Source organism: Dipodomys spectabilis, unplaced genomic scaffold, assembly GCF_019054845.1.
Source record: "Dipodomys spectabilis isolate Male_0828 unplaced genomic scaffold, ASM1905484v1 ptg000004l, whole genome shotgun sequence".
Lineage (NCBI taxonomy): Eukaryota > Metazoa > Chordata > Mammalia > Rodentia > Heteromyidae > Dipodomys > Dipodomys spectabilis.
In genome coordinates this window covers 4,320,308-4,339,442 of record NW_024870681.1, presented here as the reverse complement: position 1 = coordinate 4,339,442, position 19,135 = coordinate 4,320,308, and the positions used below count along the sequence as shown (strand labels likewise).

The window sequence follows — 19,135 nt, the reverse complement described above, 5'->3', positions numbered from 1 at the left end:
GAGACTCTTAATATAAAAAACTACTCAGAAAAAGCAGAGATGACACTGTGGCTCAAGTGGTAGAGTGCTAGCCTTGAGCACGAAGAGGCTCAGGGACGGCGGTGCCAAGGTTCTGAGTTCAAGCCCCAGGACTGGCAAAAAAAAAGTTCAAGTCTTTGTGGCTAGGAAGACAAAAAAAAAAAGCACCGTAAGGCTGTAACTCATAGTGAAGGTACTGGTGGCAAGAACTATTCCTGGAGAGGCTTCCCTAGAAGTAAGTCCTGGAAATCCCTAGAACATTCTGAGATTGGTGAATTACAAAATTGGTGAATTCTGTTTCCTTGTAAGAAAAGCAGGTTTGTGTTTCCTCTGAGTTTTCTAAGAAGCTAGAGAAAAGTTTTAAGATGGAGACTAAAGTATTTTATTTGTTTTTTCCAGAGCTGAGGCTGAGGACCAAACTTAGGGCCTTGGGCTTGCCAGGCAGGCGCTCTTCTGCTGAGCTAAATCCCCGGCCCCAAGAAGTGGTTTGTAGAGCTGGGTACCAGTGGCTCATGCCTATAATCCTAGCTACTTAGGAGACTGAAATCTGAGGATTGCAGTTCGATGCTAGCCCAGTGAAGAAAGTTCATGAGATTTTTTTTTTAACTTTTTTTTTCTTTTTTTGGTTGGTTGGTTGGTTATTGGGCCTGAACTCTGGTCCTGGGCACTGTCCCTCAGCTCTTCAGCTCAAGACTATTGCTCTACCACTTGAGCCACAGCACCACTTCCGTTTTTTTCTGCTTATGTGGTGCTGAGGAATCAAACCCAGGGCTTCATGCATTCAAGGCAAGTACTCTACCACTGAGCCACCTTCCCAGGCCTTTTTTAAACTTTTTGTTATTATGAAGGTGATGTTTAAAGGAGTTACAGTGACATAAGTCAGGTAAAGAGTATAAGGTCCGCTCCTGGATGGCGAGCAGACTCCACCCTCCTTGCAGCAAAGTCTCCACCCAGTACCTGCGTTACCTAGGCAACTGGGACACCTGGAAGAGGCTACATCTGCATCCGCTGAGGTCACATCTGAATTTGATGTGGCCACACCTTTCTCCGCCCATACCCTAGATAAGGCCTAGCCCAGGCCCAGACCCTAGCTCACTGCTCTATTCTAGCTCTCTCTGTTCTCTCTGCTCTCTCTCTCTGCTCTCTGCTCTTTTCTAGCGCTCTCTGCTCTTTTCTAGCGCTCTCTGCTCTCTCTCTCTGCTCTCTGCTCTTTTCTAGCTCTTAACTCTCTTTCCCAGCTCTCTCTCATTCCCAGGCCTTTCCCAGCCACGTGGAATGCCAACCTTGCCTGGTCCCAGCAGGTCTACTGAATAAACCTACCCCTTACCTGAATACCACGTGTGTGGTGCAGTTCTTACTCGGCTACCTCTTTTTAAAAACCTAACATAAATGGTGCCATCTACCTCTTTTTAAAAACCTAACAAAGAGAACATTTCTTTTTGAACAATGTTACCCCTTCCCTCATTCTTCCAGCTTTCCCGGTGAGGCCCTTATCTCCAATAAACCATCAAAAACCAGAAATAGAGCTGTGTCTCACATTGTAGAGTCCTAGACTTGAGGGGAAAAGCAAAGGGACAGTGCCAAGCCCTGAATTCAAACCCTAGTACTGGCATGCGCATGTGGTACCCACATACACAGTGACTTCGAGTCCATTCTTAACTTCCATCTGGCTGGGCTTAGAACCATTTGTATTGTAGTAATAGCTAGTAATATGAACTATGTATTTAAGGTGGAAAATACACCAGATGTGGTGACATGCTTGTAATCCCAGGTACTCAGGGGACACCAGGAGGATCAAGGATCTGACTCCACCTAGACAAAAAGTGCAAGACATTGCCTGAAAAAGCAAAAAGAGTTGGGAGTATGGCTTTAGTAGAAGAGCACAAACAAGAGCAAATCTGAGTTCAAGTTCTTGTAACCTTACCCCTGCCAATACAAATTTTTAAAAGGTATTGTCTGTGGAACACTGAACTGATGGGTTGGTGTAAAAGCGAACAGGGAATTTCAGCCTATGCAGCTTGTAGACAGAAGGATAAGCTGATATGCCAAAACCTAACTATCCAGAGAGCAACAAAGAATGAGGAAGAAGAACAGAACTGTACATCTTCCATGTCACACAACTTACAGAAAACAGAAACCCATCAATTAGAAAGCCATCTAATTCTCACTATTACCCAAGGCCAAACAGTGATAATGAAGTTTGAGACAGTAGAAATGCGCTGAATTACTGTCTTCCCCATGGCATACCTATTCCAGATGTGCTCTTTTTCTGCCATATTTTTTTCCAATAAACCCTTTTATCTTTTATTTCTTATGTCTTACCTGAATTCCTTTTTGCCAGATACTGCATCTAGCCAAGGTTGTATAGCTGCCCTAAACTTTCTGGTAACATGTTTGGTGTACTGGCAGGGAAGTTAGGGATTAAGAATCTCTGTATATCTTAGATTCATTAAAGTTACATTACTCTATTTTAGGCACTGGTCTAGAAGCCTGTGAGGTAGATGCCGTTATCAACAGGTTAATATACATGAGATAAAAGGAGTGGAAAGAGAGGATAATTTACCCAAAGTCAAAGAGTAACACTAGATTTAAGTTTGAAAGAGATCCCCTTCTCCCAGGCACTAATGCTTATAATCCAAGCTATTCTGGAGGCTGAGATCTGAGGATCCAGGTTGAATCTAGCCTGGGTAGAAAAGTTTTCAATGAGATTCTTATCTCCAATTAATTAATAGCCAGAAGTGGTGCTGTGGCTCTGTGGTAGAGCCCTAGCCTTGAGCACAAAGAGGCTCAGGGACAGCACCCATGCCCTGAGTTCAAGCCCCACAAATGACAAAAAAAAAAAAAAAGATCTCTTTCCCTGATGTATGTAGACAGTGTAATATGAACAGTGAGTTGGCAAAAACTAAAAGAAAGGCAAGTCTAAGTAAGGGAGGGGGAGTGGAGCACAAATGGGGACATGTGACCTTTACTAGCTACATTTCCAGCCCAAGTATTCTACCACAAATGAAAACAAAGCCAGAGGCACAGATTCATTACTATAATTTTAGGAGATTTGGAGACTGAGATGGAGTAGACCTCAGTTTGAAGGTAGTTGGAGTAGAAAAGTCTCAAGAGTCTCCATCTCCAAAATAACCAGCAAATAAGCAGGGCTAGAAGCATGGCTAAAATATTTAAGTACTAGCCAAGCACGTAAGCGGAGCAAGCCAGAAGCCCAGAGCTCAAACCCTAGAGACAACAAAAAAGGAAAAGAAAGTGTAAAGGCTGTGTACACATGGAATCCTGGGCTACTCATTAGCTGGAGGCTGGAAGGTCTTGAATTCTGGGCCAGCTCAGCAAAGTTAGTCTCAAAACCAAAATACAAACAAAATAGCTAGGGATAAAGCTCAAGTGGCTGGAGTGCCTGTGTTGTAGCAGGCATGAGACCCTGAGTTCAAATCCCAGTACCACTAAAGGGGAAGAAAAGAAAGAAAATCCACGTGACTAGCTAGTTCTACCATCTTTACCACATACAGATCATCAGAGGCAGCAAAGTGAGTTCAGAAGACCTGGCAGAGGAGAGGAACGCGAACAGGCCAGCTTCCTCTGCCCTAGGGCCCAGGAAACCAGCGGAACGCAGGTGTGCGAGGGCGGGGATCCGGACGAGACGGCACACCGAGGACTGTCCGGTGGCGGCGGGGGAGCGGTTTAGCGGAGACACCGGGTCGCTCGGAGGCCGGCGCGATGCTCCCGTCTTTGCAGGAGTCGCTGGACGGGGAGGAGAAGGAACTGGAGAGCAGCGAGGAGGGCTGCCTCGCCGAGGAGCGCAGACCCGAGCCGCCGCCCAGCAGCCACTACGGCCTCTACAGCTGCCGCGGAAGCAGGTGCCGGCGCCCGGCCGTCCCCGTGGGCCCGCCGCCCGGTCCTGCACCCCACCCGGGCGCCGGGGCCTGGCAGCTCCCAGAGGCCACCTTCTCTCCCAGCCAAGGTCTCTGGCCCCGGAGGGCCCTTGCGACCACACTCTTCCTCCCAGCTCCTCCCCTGGAGTTCTAAGATTGGCTCACTCAACCCTCTGCATACCCCGGCCCCCAGGTCCCCTCAAGCCCCTGCCGTGTGATGTGCGGGGTTCTCCTCGAACGCCCCCACAATTTCAGTTGTGTCCTATGCCTCTGATCATTCATCTCTTTCCCACATTTCCGCCACTCACTGACACCTTCTGATCCCCTCTGTGCTCCCTGCCTCCCCCCCCCCCCCCCCCCCCCCGGCTGGGAGAGGCCAGAATTATAAGGGGGCCTCTCCTGGCCCTCTGAGGTCTGTTTTTTGTTATTGTTTTAGTGGGTTTTTTTTTTTTAAAGAGTTTCCATGAATCTTCTGGATATTAAGCCTTTCCCCTCCACCCCTTAGGTAATTTGGAGGGAGAAGGGGAGCTCTTGTCTGCACCGCTCTATTTGTTTACCTATCATGAGGGTAAGGGATAGATAACCTATATAATCTCACTTTGCAGTTGAGGGGACTCCTTGCCCTTCCCCAGCTTGCCAAGGCTCCTATACGCTGCGTGATTAAGAACCCATAATTGATAGCACTATTGTTTTTGTGGCTTGCAGATTGGCACAGCAACGAGCAGACAGTGATGAAGGCACAAATTCAGAAACTCCCTCTGGTGATGATTTCAGGTAAAAACAGCTTAACCGTAACCCAGACCTGTACTTTTATCTTCTTTCTGTGCTTTTCTGGCCTGTAGATGTCAGTGAGTACAGTTTCCCCTGAGCTATCCATAACCCACAGTCTATCCCCTAGGAAGCTCTCTTGATTTCCTCATTGACTCTATTCTTTCAAGTTGAGACAGATCCAAATACAGACAGTCCTGTATGATTTGAGTTTCTCGGTTGGAATTGCAGTAAATTATCCAATATCACACGCTATAAAGATTTCAAGTTAAGTGGAGCACTGATGGCTCACATCTGTAATCCCTCCCAACTACTCAGGAGGATGAGGCCTGAGGATCTCAATTTAGAGCTAGCCTGGGCAGACAAAGACTCTTACCTCCAATTAACTACCAAAAAGCCAGAAGTAGAGGTGTAGTTCAAATGGTAGAGTGTTAGCCAGGAGTGCAAGCTCCAGTACCAGCATTTATGAAAGTATATATAAATACATACACATGTGTGTGTGTGTCCTGGGGCTTGAACTTAGGGCTTGGGTGCTGTCCCTCAGCCTCTTTGTAGTCAAGGCTAGCGCTCTACCACTTAAGCCACAGTACTGCTTCCGGCTTTTTCTGAGTAGTTTACTGGAGTTAAGAGTCTCACAAACTTTTCTGCCTGGGCTGGCTTTGAACCACAATCTTCAGATGTTAGCCTTCTGAGTAGCTAGGATTACAGGTATGAGCCACCAGGACCCATTAAAGATATAAATTTGAATTGTCTCCTTTGAATGTTTTAATTTTATAAATTAGTATATGTTATTTGTGCTAAGGTACATTTTCTTTTTTTTTTTTTTTGGGGGGGGGGTCCAGTCGTGGGGCCTGAACTCTGGGCCTGGTCACTGTCCCTCAGCTCTTCAGCTCAAGGCTAGCGCTTTACCACTTGAGCCACAGCGCCACTTCTGGCTTTTTTCTTATGTGGTGCTGAGGAATTGAACCCAGGGCCTCAGGCATGCAAGGCAAGCGCTCTACCACTGAGCCACCTTCCCAGCCCTCCTTTGAATATTCTTTAAACCACAATCTTCTAGGTCTCAGACTTCTGAGTTGCTAAGATTATAAGCATGAGCCACCAGCACCTTACTAATTGATTCTGAGACAAGATCTTGCTACGTAGTACAGGCTGGCCAGGAACTTTCTATGGGCCCAAACTCTTGGGCCCAAACTATGGGTCTGGGCCTGAACTCTTTTTTTTTTTTTTTTTTTTTGCCTGTCGTGGGGCCTGAACTCTGGGCCTGGGCGCTGTCCTTCAACTCTTCAGCTCAAAGCTAGGCTCTACCACTTGACCCACAGTGCCACTTCCAGCTTTTTCTGTTTATGTGGTGCTGAGGAATCGAACCCAGGGCCTCATGCATGCAAGGCAAGCGCTCTACCACTGAGCCACCTTCCCAGCCCCCTGGGTCTGGAACTCTTAATCCTCCTATTTCAGCCTTCCAAGTACTGGGATTACATGCATGTGCCACTATTAGTAGAAATGAAATTATTTTTATTTTTTAGTCTCAGTTCTGGGGCTTGAACTCAGGGCCTGGGCACTGTCCCTGAGTTTTTGTGCTCAAGGCTAACACTCTACCACTTGAGCCACAGCTCCACTTCCAGTTTTTTTTTGGTAGCTACTTGGAGATAAGAGTGTCACAGACTTTATTGCCTGGGCTAGTTTCAGAATTGAAAACTGTAATCCTCAGATCTCAGCCTCCCGAACAGCTAGGTTTATAGGCATGAAACACTGGCACCTTTAATTTATAAACACTAGGTGTTTATTCATGGATAAGAAGTAGTTGGAAGGTTGAGGAAGGAGACAGGAAATAATGATGTATGAGAATCTGTGAGAAAATGTACCAATAACTAGTAAGTAAATAGGACCAACCTGAGGCTAGATCACTTGGATCATTAACTAAACAGGAGGCTCAGCAACAGGTGTGTAGGGTTTCATCCAACCACATTTTATATGCAGAGGTATTGGTGCAGGGTAAATGGAAAGCTAAACTGGTTTTGCTAAGCAAATGCAGTGAGATAGAAACAGCAAAGCAGTTAAAGGAGATTGTGTGCAGTACTCAGTTTCTATATGACAATTATTCCTCAGTGAAGCCAAAAGAAAGCAAAACAAGAGTGAGTGCAAGGGGATGATTATACAATGAAAAATGGCCAGTGCAACTCTAATACTGGAGAGAATAAGGTGGAAAGATAGGAATATTTTTGGTAAGGTAGGTCATACTTGGTAAAATATATTACTAGAGGTACTACTTTGTTAGCTTTCCATTGCTGTGACAAAATATCTCAGGTAGTCCTTAATTTTTTCCATTCTGAGTATGGGACCCAGGGTCTTGAGAATGCTAGGCAAGCCCTCTACCACTGAGCTGTGTCCCCAGCGGAGCTAATGCAAATGAGTTTTTTTTTTTTAAACTTACAGCTTAGGAGGTTTTAGTCCATGGTTCCTGTTCCCTTTAGGCCCGTGGCCACATATGGCAGGAGCATGTGGCAAGGGAGCCCATTTATCTTATGGTAGCTAGGAAGTGAAAGAGGAAGGAGGAAACCAGGGTCTCAATATCATATCTAGTACCTCCAATGACTTAACTTCCTCCCAAAAAGCCCCACCTCCTATAGAACTCACCAGCTTACAATAACACCATGGGTTAGGGTCAAAAGTCAAAGCTTTCAGCCAGGTGCTGGTGGCTTACACCAGTAATTCTAGCTACTCAAGAGGATGAGATCTGAGATTGAGGTTGGAAGTCAAGCCCAGACAGGAAAGTTTATGAGACTCAACTCCAATTAACCATCAGAAAACTAAAAGTAGAGCTGTGGCTGAAAGTGGTAGAGTGCTAGCCTTGAGCAAAAGAGCTCAAGGATGGTACACAGGCCCTGAGTTCAAGCCATACAACTAACACCCCGGCCTGCCCTCTCCCTCCCCCCCAAAAAAGCTTTCAATACATGGGCCTTTATTTTTTTTTTTATTGTAAAGCTACTATACAGAGGGTTACAGTTACATGAGTGAGGTTATGAGTACACTTCCTCTTGAACATTGTTACCCCCTCCATTGTTTTCCCCCTACCATCCCCTTCCTCCCTCCCTTCCCCGAGGTTCTTTTTTTTTTTTTTTTTTTGATTGTGATTAAATGATTACATAATTTCAAAGTCACAAGTTCATTCTAACTTCCCTGGAGCAAATTGTCTACCACAGTCTGTAATATATAACAGTGTTCACATGTTATATACCATATTTGTGATCAGCAGCATGAGGATATTTAGTAGTGGTTCAACCAGATGAGCGGGAGTTCTTTGTTTCTTAAGTCCTGTTAGTTTTGTCGTATCACCTAACCTTTTGGATTTAGCATCCACTTATGAGGGAGACCATGTACCGTTTGTCTCTTCGTTCTTGGCTTACCTCGCTCAACATGATTCCTTCTAGCTCCATCCATTTCCCTGCAAATGCCATTATTTTGTCATTTCTAATGGCTGCATAATATTCCATTGTGTATAGATACCACAATTTTTGGATCCATTCATCTGTGGTGGGGCACCTAGGTTGTTTCCATATCCTAGCTATTGCGAACAGTGCTGCAATAAACATGGAGGTCCACGTGTCCTTGTATATTGGTTCCTGTTGTTCAGGGTAGATACCTAGAAGTGGTATGACTGGGTCGTAAGGGAGGTCAATCTTTAGCTTTCTAAGGACCCTCCAGACTGCTTTCCAAAGTGGTTGTATAAGTGTACATTCCCACCAGCAGTGTAATAGGGTTCCTCTTTCTCCACATCCCCTCCAGCATTTGTCGTTGGCTGATTTGTGGATAATACATGGGCCTTTAAAGAATATGGTACATACAAATTATAGCACTCATCAACAGGCAGCCATCTTTCTTAAGTCCTTAAGGGAAATGCTGCCATTGATGATACCATTCTGTCTAACTTACGGGTGTGAATGCACTTATCCACTGGTAAAGAATGTGTGTCTTTCATTGTCAAGCCTCTCCTTGGTGGATACTAATCTGCCATCTGAAGTGGAGCCAGAGCTACGCAGTTTCATTGCTAAGCGTCTTTCGAAAGGAGCAGTCTTTGAAGGGCTGGGTAATGTTGCATCCGTGGAGCTGAGGTAAGTGTTAAATGTGCTGTGTCTTGAGTTTTTGTTTCTGAGCTAAACATGAGAACTGACAAGAAACTCTAAAAGATCTAGGCCTGCAGAGTTCATTTTTGTTTTTCAGCAGCTGAAGCACCAGGCTTCACACAGAAACATGTGGTAAAGAATGGCAAATGAATGGTAAAGACACCGGCACATGGGTTAATTTTGTTCTTAGGAGAAGAGAGTTAAGGGTTCAGTGGTATAGCACTTGCCTAGCATAGCAAGGGCCTGAGAGTTTGATCCCCAGCACTAGACTTTTATCCCCGTCCCCTGAAAAAAAAAAGTAACTATCTAAACTAAAGTCATATAGTTTCTTTTTTTTTTTTTTTAAAGTCATATAGTTTCTATAGTTAGAAAAGTGGTTTCATAAGCTTTGATGAAATTCTTTTTTTTTTGGGTCCGGTTGTGGGGCCTGAACTCTGGGCCTGGGCGCTGTCCCTTAGCTCTTCAGCTCAAGGCTAGCGCTCTACCACTTGAGCCACAGTGCCACTTCCGGCTTTTTTTTCTTTTTTGCTTATGTGGTGCTGAGGAATCGAACCCAGGGCTTCATGCATGCAAGGCAAGCGCTCTACCACTGAGCCACCTTCCCAGCCCCTTTGATGAAATTCTTATTTCCATTTTAAACTGAGGAAATCAACTCAAGGAAGTTAAATGGAAGCTGGAAATGTGGCTTAGTGGTAGAATGCTTGCCTAGCATGCATGAAGCCCTGGGTTTGATTCCTCAGTATCATATAAACAGAAAAAAGCTGGTAGAGGTGCTATGGTTGAAGTGGTAGAGTGCTAGCCTTGAGCAAAAGAAGTTCAGGGACAGCACCTAGGCCCTGAATTCAAGCCCCAGGACTGGCCAAAAAAAAAAAAAGAAAAAAAATTAAATGGGATGCCCAAGGTCAAAGGGCTTGTTACTTTTTTTTTTTTGGTCAGTCATGGGGCTTGAACCCTGGGTGCTGTCCCTGAGCTCTTGAGCTCAAGGCTAGTGTTCTACCACTTTGAGCCACAGCACCACTTCTGGTTTTCTGATTAATTGGATAAGAGTCTCATGGATTTTCCTCCCCGAGCTGACTTTGAGCCATGATCCTCAGATCTCAACTAGGGACATGAGCCACCAGTCCCTAGCATAGGACTTGTTACCTTGTTGATGTTCAGGCTTAAACATGGGTATCGTTAGTTCAATTCCACCCATGTTCCTGTTATACTCCTATTGTAGTGCACTTCAGACCATGAAGTTGAAGTTGGCATTAAGGGCTGAAGATTATTAGGCTGTGGCACGATGATAAGGTCACAGGATAAGCCTGGCACATCTCCCTGCAGCATCCATGCTTTATGAGGGTTTAGGAAGATGGGAAAACGTGTACTTACTCTGGTCAAGAGGGAAACTTGCATCTTTTCACATAAGCAGGACAATTCAAAAGTTCACCTCTGTTAGAGGCAGCTTTAATTACCCTTCCCCCCGCCAGGGTGTGTCTCCATGTCTCTTTGCTGTGAGGAGTAAGTTGATAGGAAGTCTGAGAAGATCTTAAATAGTTTATTCCAAAGTTTTGCCAGATCAAGACTACCAGGGCCCAGAGCAGAGCACAATGAAATGCTTTAGTGCTCAAAACATCTCAGTTTAGGGGGGGAGGGGGAAGGCTGGGAAGGGATGTGAAGGGTAAACAAAGGAGGAGGCTGCAATGCTTGGTAAGAAATGTATGCATTATCCTGCCCATGTAATTGTAACCCCTCTGTACAGTATGTTCACAAATAAAATTAAATTAAAAAAAAAAAGAAACAAAATGCCAAATAGGCATGTTATAAATACTCTTGAAAATAAAATTAAATTCATCAATGTTGGGCTGCAACATATACTTGCAAGAAAAAAAAAACAAAAACAACAACAACAAAAAAAATCTCAGTTTACTTTCACTTTACTGTTTCTTTTCTAGAAGTCCAGGTTACCGAGTTGGTTGTTATTACTGCCTTTTCCAACAAGAAAAATTGCTTCCTGAAACAGCAACAATGGGCTCTGAACATAACCCTTCAGAATATGTGGTCTGTTTTTTAGGAGGATCTGAAAAGGGCCTCGAGCTATATCCTTTCATTGGTCTTTGAGGGCAGCAAGGGGGAGGATCTCTAACACTCTCCCTATGTGTCTCTACCTTTAAAGGTGTGTTTGAATTTTGTGTCTTCATATGGCATTTGTCTTGGCTACTTTTAATTTATAGTTGACATTATTTGGAAGACCCTATATTTCCTGTTAAAGAGATAAAACACTGACTTGATTATTCATCCTTTATTACTTCCTTAAGAACACACGTTCAGGCTTGAATTGGACAAGTACATTCAAGGGCTGAAAATTAACATGAATTGTGAGGTAAGATGACTGACTTAAATTTCATAAGACTGAACTGCTGTTACCTTGCAATAATTAATCAAGTCAAATAGATAGCCACAAACTTGGCTAAATTCTAAAAATTTCCCTTGTGGGTTAGCAGACTGGTGCTGGAGTTTTCTTGTGTGTGGTGGTGTTTTTTTGTTTGTTTGTTTTGTTTTTTTTAATGGTACTGGAGTTTGAACTCTACCACTTGATTCATGCCTTTAGCTCAACTTTTTGTTGGTTATTTTGGAGATGGACTCTTGGAATTGTCTCCCAGGCTAGCTTTGAACTGTGGTTCTAAGGTCTTACTTAGTTTCTTGAGTAACTGGGATTGTAGGTGTGAGCCAGTGGCATCCAGGTAGACTGTAGGATTTTTTTGTTTTTGTTGTGTGCCTGTACTGGGGCTTGAACTCAGGGTCTGGGCACAGTTCCTTAGCTTTATCCACAAAAAGCCAGTGCTCTACCACTTGATCCACAGTTCTACTTCTGGCCTTTTGGTGCTTAATTAGAGGTAAGTCTCATGGACTTTCCTGTCAGGGCTGGCTTCACACTGTGATCCTCAGATCTCAGCCTCCTAAGTAGCTAGGATTATAGGTGCAAACCATCAGCACCCAGCCCAGACTGTATAGTTCTCATGAGTGCTGCAAGTTTCACAGGGCTGCTTTTGATGAATTGACTCTATGAAAAATTCTATGTACTGAGTTCAGTGACATGTCTGGTGAAGAAGAGAATGCTCTTTTTTTTTTTGTTGATTGCGGGGCTTGAACTCTGGGCTTGGGCACTATCCCTGCACTCTTCAGCTCAAGGCAAGCGCTCTACCACTTGAGCCACAGTGATACTTCCGGTTTTCTAGTGGTTTATTAGAGATAAGAGTCTCACGGACTTTCCTGCCTGGGCTGGCTTTGAACCATGATCCTCAGATCTCAGCCTCCTGAGTAGCTAGGATTACAGCCGTGAGCCACCGGCACCCGGCCCCTTTTCTTATTTATAGGCACATCACATTTGTACTTCGGTTAGAATTAATGGTCCACACAGTCGCTGGCACCAGAAATATGCTGTGCAACATTATAACTGCCCTTGAACTTATCAAAGATTGAAGAAGTGTACCATTTTTATTCATCAGTCCTTTATGAATTAGATATAGCCATATTGATTAAATTATCCAGACCTTTTAAAAATTGCTTTCACCGTGCACATTGTTACAAGTTATAACTCTTATAAATTACATGTGGTAATGGTTCTTTTCCCTTGTCACAAACAAGATAATGAAGGAAAGAAAAGGATGAAGTCAAGAGTGAGCCAGGGGGACTGGGCAGGTGGCTCAGTGGTAGAGCACTTGCCTTGCATACACAAGGCCCTGGGTTCGATTCCTCAGCACCACATAAGCAAAAAGAAAAAAAGCCAGAAGTGGTGCTGTGGCTCAAGTGGTAGAGGGCTAGCTTTGAGCTGAAGAGCTGAGGGACAGCACCCAGGCCCTGAGTTCAGGCCCCACAACCGGACCCAAAAAAAAAAAAAAAAGGTGAAGATTATAGTGTGGAGGTGCTACCCTCCCTGATAAGAGGTCTTCTTGTGCGACACTGGTCCCTAGAGCCACACACCCTAAAAAGCCTTTGGGGGAACGTGACAGTTGGATTCAGCCTCAATACTTTTTTGTTGTTCGGTCATGAAGCTTGAACTCTGGGCCTGGGTGCTGTCCCTTAGCTCTTCAGCTCAAGGTGAATGTTCTACCTCTTGAGCCACAGAGCCACTTCCGGTTTTCTGAGTGGTTTATTGGAGATTAGAGTCTCTCAGCCTTTTCTGCTTGGGCTGGCTTTGAACTGTAACCCTCAAATCTCAGCCTCCTGAATAGCTAGGATTACAGGTGTCACACCTGCCTGGCAGCCTCAATACTTTGATGAGTCACTTGTATCCTTCCTTCTTTTCATTTTCAGTACAGATTTTGTGCATTTCTTTGGGGAGTGGCTCAAATGATAGAGGACCTGCCTAACAGGAGACCTTGAGTTCAAACACCAATAACACCAAATTCTCTGCATTTCTTCAATTGTTCTGTAGTCAGTAAGCTTGAGTTCTGTGTATTTCAGACACACTGCCAGGTACTGGGGAGGTGAGAGTGAACGGGAACGATGTCTGTCCCAATTGACTTTAACACCAAGGCTACAATTAAGAATATGGTGTCCACTAAGGTTTATATGGTCTTAAAGCAAATGACATTCTCTCTTGATGTAGGAAAGTGGCCTGGAGAACCAAGTAAAGTCCTATCTGAACAGCTGGTTTGAAGATGTTGTATGCCCAATTCAAAGGGTGGTTCTTCTCTTTCAGGAGAAACTTACCTTCCTGCTGCATGCTGTAAGTGTCACCCAAACAAAGAGTAGTCTCTTAATGGTGAAGCACTTTGGCAGAGTTTGTGTTCATTTTTCTCTGAACATTCATTTAAGTTATGCTTGCTGTCAAGATAGACCACACTATTTACTCAGAGCTTAATAGTAAGTAGAATTGAATGGCAAATGCTAGTGGAGGTTTCCTAATCAGATAAAATGTTTTAAAATAATTACTAGTTGAAATAATCTCAGAGATGTATAATTTCCAAAACATTTTGAGAAAACAAACACAAAACACCAAAATGGTCTTACCTATTTAAAATGTCAACAAGCATTCTTGAACACAGCTCTGGAGAACTCATAGGCAAAAAGGTAGAGTTTAATCCTAAGTGGCTGCTCATGGAAAGATGAGAAGTATGTATCAATCATGTTTTATTTTTCTCTTATAGGCTTTGAGTTATACTCCTGTTGAGGTTAAAGAATCAGATGACAAAACAAAGAGGGACATTAACAGGTAATGAAGATTGTGCAGCAACAAGCTTTTGTACAGCTAGCCTGATTAAGTTTTTTTTTTTTTGGGCCCAGTCATGGGGCTGAACTCTGGGCCTGGGCACTGTCCCTCAGCTCTTCAGCTCAAGGCTAGCGCTCTACCACTTGAGTCACAGCGCCACTTCCGCTTTTTTTTTTTTCTTTTTGCTTATGTGGTGCTGGGGAATCGAACCCAGGGCCTCATGCATGCAAGGCAAGCGCTCTACCACTGAGCCACCTTCCCAGCCCCCTGATTAAGTTTTTAACCCTGCAGTGCAGGATGAACTTTCTTTCTTCCTTCCATTCTGCAATATGTTTGTGGAAAAGGACTTGCTCTGTGTGGCAGGTTTCTGAGTGTGGCCAGTCTCGAAGGACTCATTCATGAAGGCACCATGACATCATTGTGTATGGCCATGACGGAGGAGCAGCACAAGCCTGTGCTCATAGACTGCAGCGGTTCCCAACCTGAGTTCCACAATGCAGGTGAGTGGACTTCCTGGACCTCTTGTGAGTCTTGTCTTTGTACTTTGAACACATAATACCTACATATCCCCTTGCAGTTTGTTCATGTGCATGGAAATCAAGAGAGGCCTAGGGTCCCACTCTTAGGCATATAAAGAAACACATAGGCTGGACAGTGGTGGCTCACACCTGTACATCCTAGCTAGTCAGGACCCTAAGTTCCGAAGATGGAGATTCAACATTTGAAGCCAGTCTGGGCAGGAAAGTCCATGAGACCTTTATCTCTAACCAGAAAAAGGCAGAAGTAGAGTTGTGGCTCAAGTGGTAGAATGTTAGCCTTGAGCAAAAAAAAAAAAAAAAGCCAAGAAAGAGCAAAAGGCCCCGAGTTCAAGCCCCAGTACCATCACAAAAAGAAAAAGAAAAAAGAAAAAAAAAAGAAAGTCATGGCTGTACACAAGGAGACAAAAAGAAAAAATGCTCATAAAGGCATTATCTGAAAAAAAAAAACAAAGAATTGGAAGCAACTTAAATGTTTATCAACAGGAAACTGACAAATTGCTAATTCATGCAAGGGAGCAGTCACAACTGTGTTAGTACAGCTCTCAAACATATTATCTAGTAGATCAATCATTAAAGAAAAATACATAAAGGTTTTAACATGTGTGAAATAATACTGGTAAAGCGTAACAATGCTAAGTTAGGCAGCAGAGGTTTAACAAAATATATGGGAGATGTGACTACGGACAGACCTATGGGGAGTGTGGACCACTGTGGTATTTTTTTTCCTTTTGTGATCGTCCTGGGTCTTAAATTCAGGGTCTGGGCACTGTCCCTTAGTTTTTGTGCTCAAGGCTAGCCCTCTAGCATTTGAACCACAGCTTCCTTTCTGGTTTTTTGGAAGTTGATTGTGATGATAAGAGTCTCTCACAAACTTTCCTGCCCAGGCTGGAACTGCAATCCTCAGATCTCCTGAGTAGCTAGGATTATAGGCATGAGCCAGTGGCACCATGCTTACTCTGGTATTTCTTAGCCATGTGGTAAGGTACACTCTCTTTTTAGACCACAACACAAGTCTTAAGCAGTTGTGTTTTTTAAATAACTTGTGCTTTGTAGGGTTTCATTTTCTTTTATTTCTCCAAAATATTTTATAGGAAGCAACCGGTTTTGTGAGGACTGGATGCAAGCTTTTTTAAATGGTACTGAAGGGGGCAACCCTTTTCTCTTCAGACAAGTACTGGAGAACTTTAAGCTAAAGGTAATTAGTTTATTGGCTAACTGGCAGTCTGTCAAGGGCCACATACAATTTTAATCTGTACCAGTGATAGAATAACAAATATGCTTTCCAGCTGTTTTGTTCATTATTAAATGGGCCATCTCTAAAATATGAATCATAAGAAGGTATTTATCTTCATTTTTCAGTAGCTTCTACATGTAAATAGTTTCATTTCCAATAAATTGGGTTGAATGGTTATTTATATTTAAGGGACCTCAAGCTTTCAATTTATGTTGTACCTTAGTTACAAAGCACAAGACAGGGCTGGGAAGGTGGCTCAGTGGTAGAGCGCTTGCCTTGCATGCATGAGGCCCTGGGTTCCATTCCTCAGCACCACATAACCTAAAAGAAAAAAGCCAGAAGTGGCACTGTGGCTCAAGTGGTAGAGCGCTAGCCTTGAGCTGAAGAGCTGAGGAACAGCGCCCAGGCCCAGAGTTCAGGCCCCACGACCAGACCCCAAAAAAAACAAAAACAAAGCACAAAGCACAAAGCACAGGCAAGTAATTCAGACTGAGGCTAGAGTCATGCCCTGGGCACAGCCCTTATCCTGCCTGGTATGCTAGAGCTCTCAGAGAGAACCTGCTGGTCTTGGCTCGCTGGTGGGAGTAGCTGTGCCCCCATTAGCGTCTAGATCAGAAACACGCCTCTATGCATCCTAGAGCTTTAGTTAGCAGGCCCCTTTCCTCATTACACTTAGGGAGCTGCTATCTGGTATTTACTATGGCATACTCAAATGTTTTACAAAAAAAAAAAAAATACAGAATTCTAATAGGGATAGGTCCTCACCTTAGCAAAAAAAAAAATTTTTTTTTGGTGCCAGTCCAGGGCTTGAACTGGGACTGGACATTGTTACAGAACTTTTTTTGCCCAGGGCTAAGCACTCTACCGCTTGAGCCACAGTTCCACCTCAAGTTTTTCGTTGGTTAATTGGAAATAACGAGTCTCACAGACTGCCCAGGCTGGTTTTGAATCTCGATGCTCTGAGTAGCAAGAATCACAAGACTGAGCCACCTGTGCCCAGCTACGTTTTTAATTTCACTGAATTTAAGTAAAACTTTCATTACACCAAGGCCAAGGCATATTAGCAATAAAGAAGATGGAAACATTTATTCTTAGTAGTTTATTCTTTTTGTTCTTTAATTTTTTAAATGTATCGTCAAGTAGTTGTACAGAGGGGTTTCAATTCAATATGATAGAAATATTTAAAAAGCTAACATCTCACAGCATGTTCTCAACTGGATAGGAGGTTATTTTTTTTCCATTATTTCACTAAACACTTATTTAACCAGGCAATCTGTTTCTAGGCCATACAAGACACAAACAATTTGAAGAGGTTTATACGGCAGGCAGAAATGAACCATTATGCTTTGTTCAAATGTTATATGTTCCTGAAGAACTGTGGGAGTGGAGATGTCCTTTTGAAGATTGTGAAAGTGGAACATGAAGAAATGCCTGAAGCTAAAAGTGTGGTAGCTGTCCTTGAAGAATTCATGAAAGAGTCTCTTCCCCGAAGTTTTTGATCATGTTTTGAAATAACTCTTCATGAAGTTGTATATTTGTTTGAATCATCAGTTGTCATTGTTCATAGAGTTACTGTTTAAGGCGATCTGAAACCTACCAGATTCTTTCTTTTTACACTTTTGCCATTTAACTTAATTAAACATAACAATCTGAGGAATGTCTTCACTGAATTGTAGATAGGTCTGTGTTAGAGTTGTAGAATTTTAAGTATATTGCTGGACCTATTCTAAACTTCAGGAATTTATTGCCTGAGATTATACAGCAAATGATCCATTCCAGAAAAAGCACAGTACTTGTCTCTTAACAGATTGAATAATTTTCTTAAAAAATGTAACCCCAGCCGGGCGCTGGTGGCTCACGCCTGTAATCCTAGCTACTCAGGAGGCTGAGATCTGAGGATCGCGGTTCAAAGCCAGCCTGGGCAGGAAGGACTGTGAGACTCCTATCTACAATAAACCACCAGAAACCAGAAGTGGCGCTGTAGCTCAAGTGGTCGCTTGCCTTGAGCTGAAGAGCTGAGGGACAGTGCCCAGGCCCAGAGTTCAAGCCACACGACCAACCAAAAAAAAAAAAAAATGTAACCCCAGCCAGGGGAAGTGGCGTATAACTGTAATCCCAACACTCTGGACCTAGAAGCAAGTCAGTCGCAAGTTGCAGGCAGTCAGGCTAGCCTGGGATCTACAGTGAGATCTTGCCTCCAAACATAAGTAATCATAGTCAGGAGATTATCACGGTGATACTATTTCAAAGAGCAATTTATGCATCCTGAGTGTGCTTGATACCTTTTTTTTTGTCTGATTGATACTTGGCATGGATGATGAAGCTAGCTTTTAAGTCAATATGCAAATAAATCATGAGTATGTAAGAAATTAAATGAGCTTTAAAAATAGATGCACTAGCTTCAAGATAAAACATTATGCGTAATGGAAAGCTACTGCAGAATTGGCCCCCATCACCACTTTATTCATTTGTTTACAGGTATTTGTTGACAACAGGTTTTTGTTTGTTTTTTGTTGTTGGAGGTACTGGGGTTTGAACTTGAGAGCCTTGAGCTTAGATTGTTATTTTTCAGATATGGTCTCAGCTTAGATTGTTATTTTTCGGATGTGGTCTCACACTTTACTCAGGCAGGCTTGGATGGTGACTCCTACTTATGCTGTTTGCATAGCTGGGAATAGAGGTATGAGCAACACCACCTTTTTGGGGGGGGGGGGAGGGCGGGGAAGGGTCCCAAAACTAGGGCTTAAACTTATCATGCTCTCACTCAGTTGTTTGTGTATGTGTACGTGCATGCATTTGTGTGCGTGTACACCAGTCCTGGGCTTGAACTCAGGGCCTGGGTACTGTTCCTAAGCTTCTTTTGCTCAAGGCTAATGGTCTATTTGAGCCAGAGTTCTGATTTTTGGGAGGGTAGTTTAGAGTTAATAGTCTCACAGACTTTTGAACAGCAGTCCTTAGATCTCAACTTCCTGAGTAGCTAGGAAGACAGGCATGAGCCACCAGTGCTTAGCAACCTCTCTGAGAAATGAAAATGCTGGGATTTTTAAGGTGTTTAGGAAAGAAACAATACAAACACATTTCATAAGCAAACCATAACAAGGAATTCAAGTCTTAGCAGAGTTAGTGATTTTAGGTTTTTTTGTACTTTTGTTATCAGCCTGTTTTACTCTGAATCAACTGAAAGTGCCCTCGTCTAATAATTTATAATTCTCAACTGTAGCCACATACTCTACATAGCTCTTTAATAAATTCATTTGATAATGATTTTTGTTTAGAAGATCAGAAGTCCTGTGTTCTTATTGCCTTTAGAACTCTCCAAGGAACACAGACTCTAAAACAGAAATCCTCTAACTGCTCTAAGTTCCCATCAAGTTCTAAATTTTAAC

The 19,135-nt window shown here is 43.3% G+C and overlaps 2 protein-coding genes and 1 non-coding gene across 5 annotated transcripts in view; 2 read left to right on the top strand and 1 right to left on the bottom strand.

Moving 5' to 3' along the window:
- The first annotated feature begins 3,691 nt into the window (after positions 1–3,691).
- CUNH17orf75 (chromosome unknown C17orf75 homolog) lies at positions 3,692–17,414 on the top strand. Of its 3 annotated transcripts, none has more exons than XM_042692824.1 (10): positions 3,692–3,878; positions 4,599–4,667; positions 8,645–8,770; positions 10,717–10,860; positions 11,087–11,144; positions 13,374–13,493; positions 13,915–13,979; positions 14,340–14,476; positions 15,607–15,710; positions 17,033–17,414. In XM_042692824.1, exons 1-10 carry the CDS (start codon positions 3,739–3,741, stop codon positions 17,246–17,248), a joined length of 1,179 nt encoding a protein of 392 aa, XP_042548758.1. In that variant the 5' UTR covers positions 3,692–3,738; the 3' UTR covers positions 17,249–17,414. The 3 variants fall into 3 exon arrangements, with proteins under 3 accessions (XP_042548758.1, XP_042548750.1, XP_042548762.1); XM_042692816.1 differs by having other exon boundaries at positions 3,692–3,884; XM_042692828.1 differs by lacking the exon at positions 15,607–15,710 and having other exon boundaries at positions 3,692–3,884; positions 17,033–17,253.
- Positions 9,768–19,135, bottom strand: part of Rhbdl3 (rhomboid like 3) — a 67,635-nt gene continuing 58,267 nt past the window's right edge. The window contains exon 10 of the transcript XR_006149443.1: positions 9,768–9,781. The gene's annotated coding sequence lies outside the window, so the exon portion shown is untranslated. The remainder of the gene's footprint in view (positions 9,782–19,135) is intronic.
- LOC122120642 lies at positions 16,238–16,372 on the top strand. Its single transcript, XR_006149762.1, has one exon. It is a non-coding gene; the product is annotated as a small nucleolar RNA SNORA3/SNORA45 family (small nucleolar RNA).

Bases quoted from the DNA above. Each gene is read 5' to 3' on its own strand.
- CUNH17orf75 (XM_042692816.1), top strand. From the start codon at position 3,739: ATGCTCCCGTCTTTGCAGGAGTCGCTGGACGGGGAGGAGAAGGAACTG. The intron at 3,885-4,598 runs GCGCCCGGCCGT...TGTGGCTTGCAG, and splicing joins TGCCGCGGAAGCAGGTGCCG to ATTGGCACAGCAACGAGCAG. The intron at 11,145-13,373 runs GTAAGATGACTG...CTCTTGATGTAG, and splicing joins AAATTAACATGAATTGTGAG to GAAAGTGGCCTGGAGAACCA.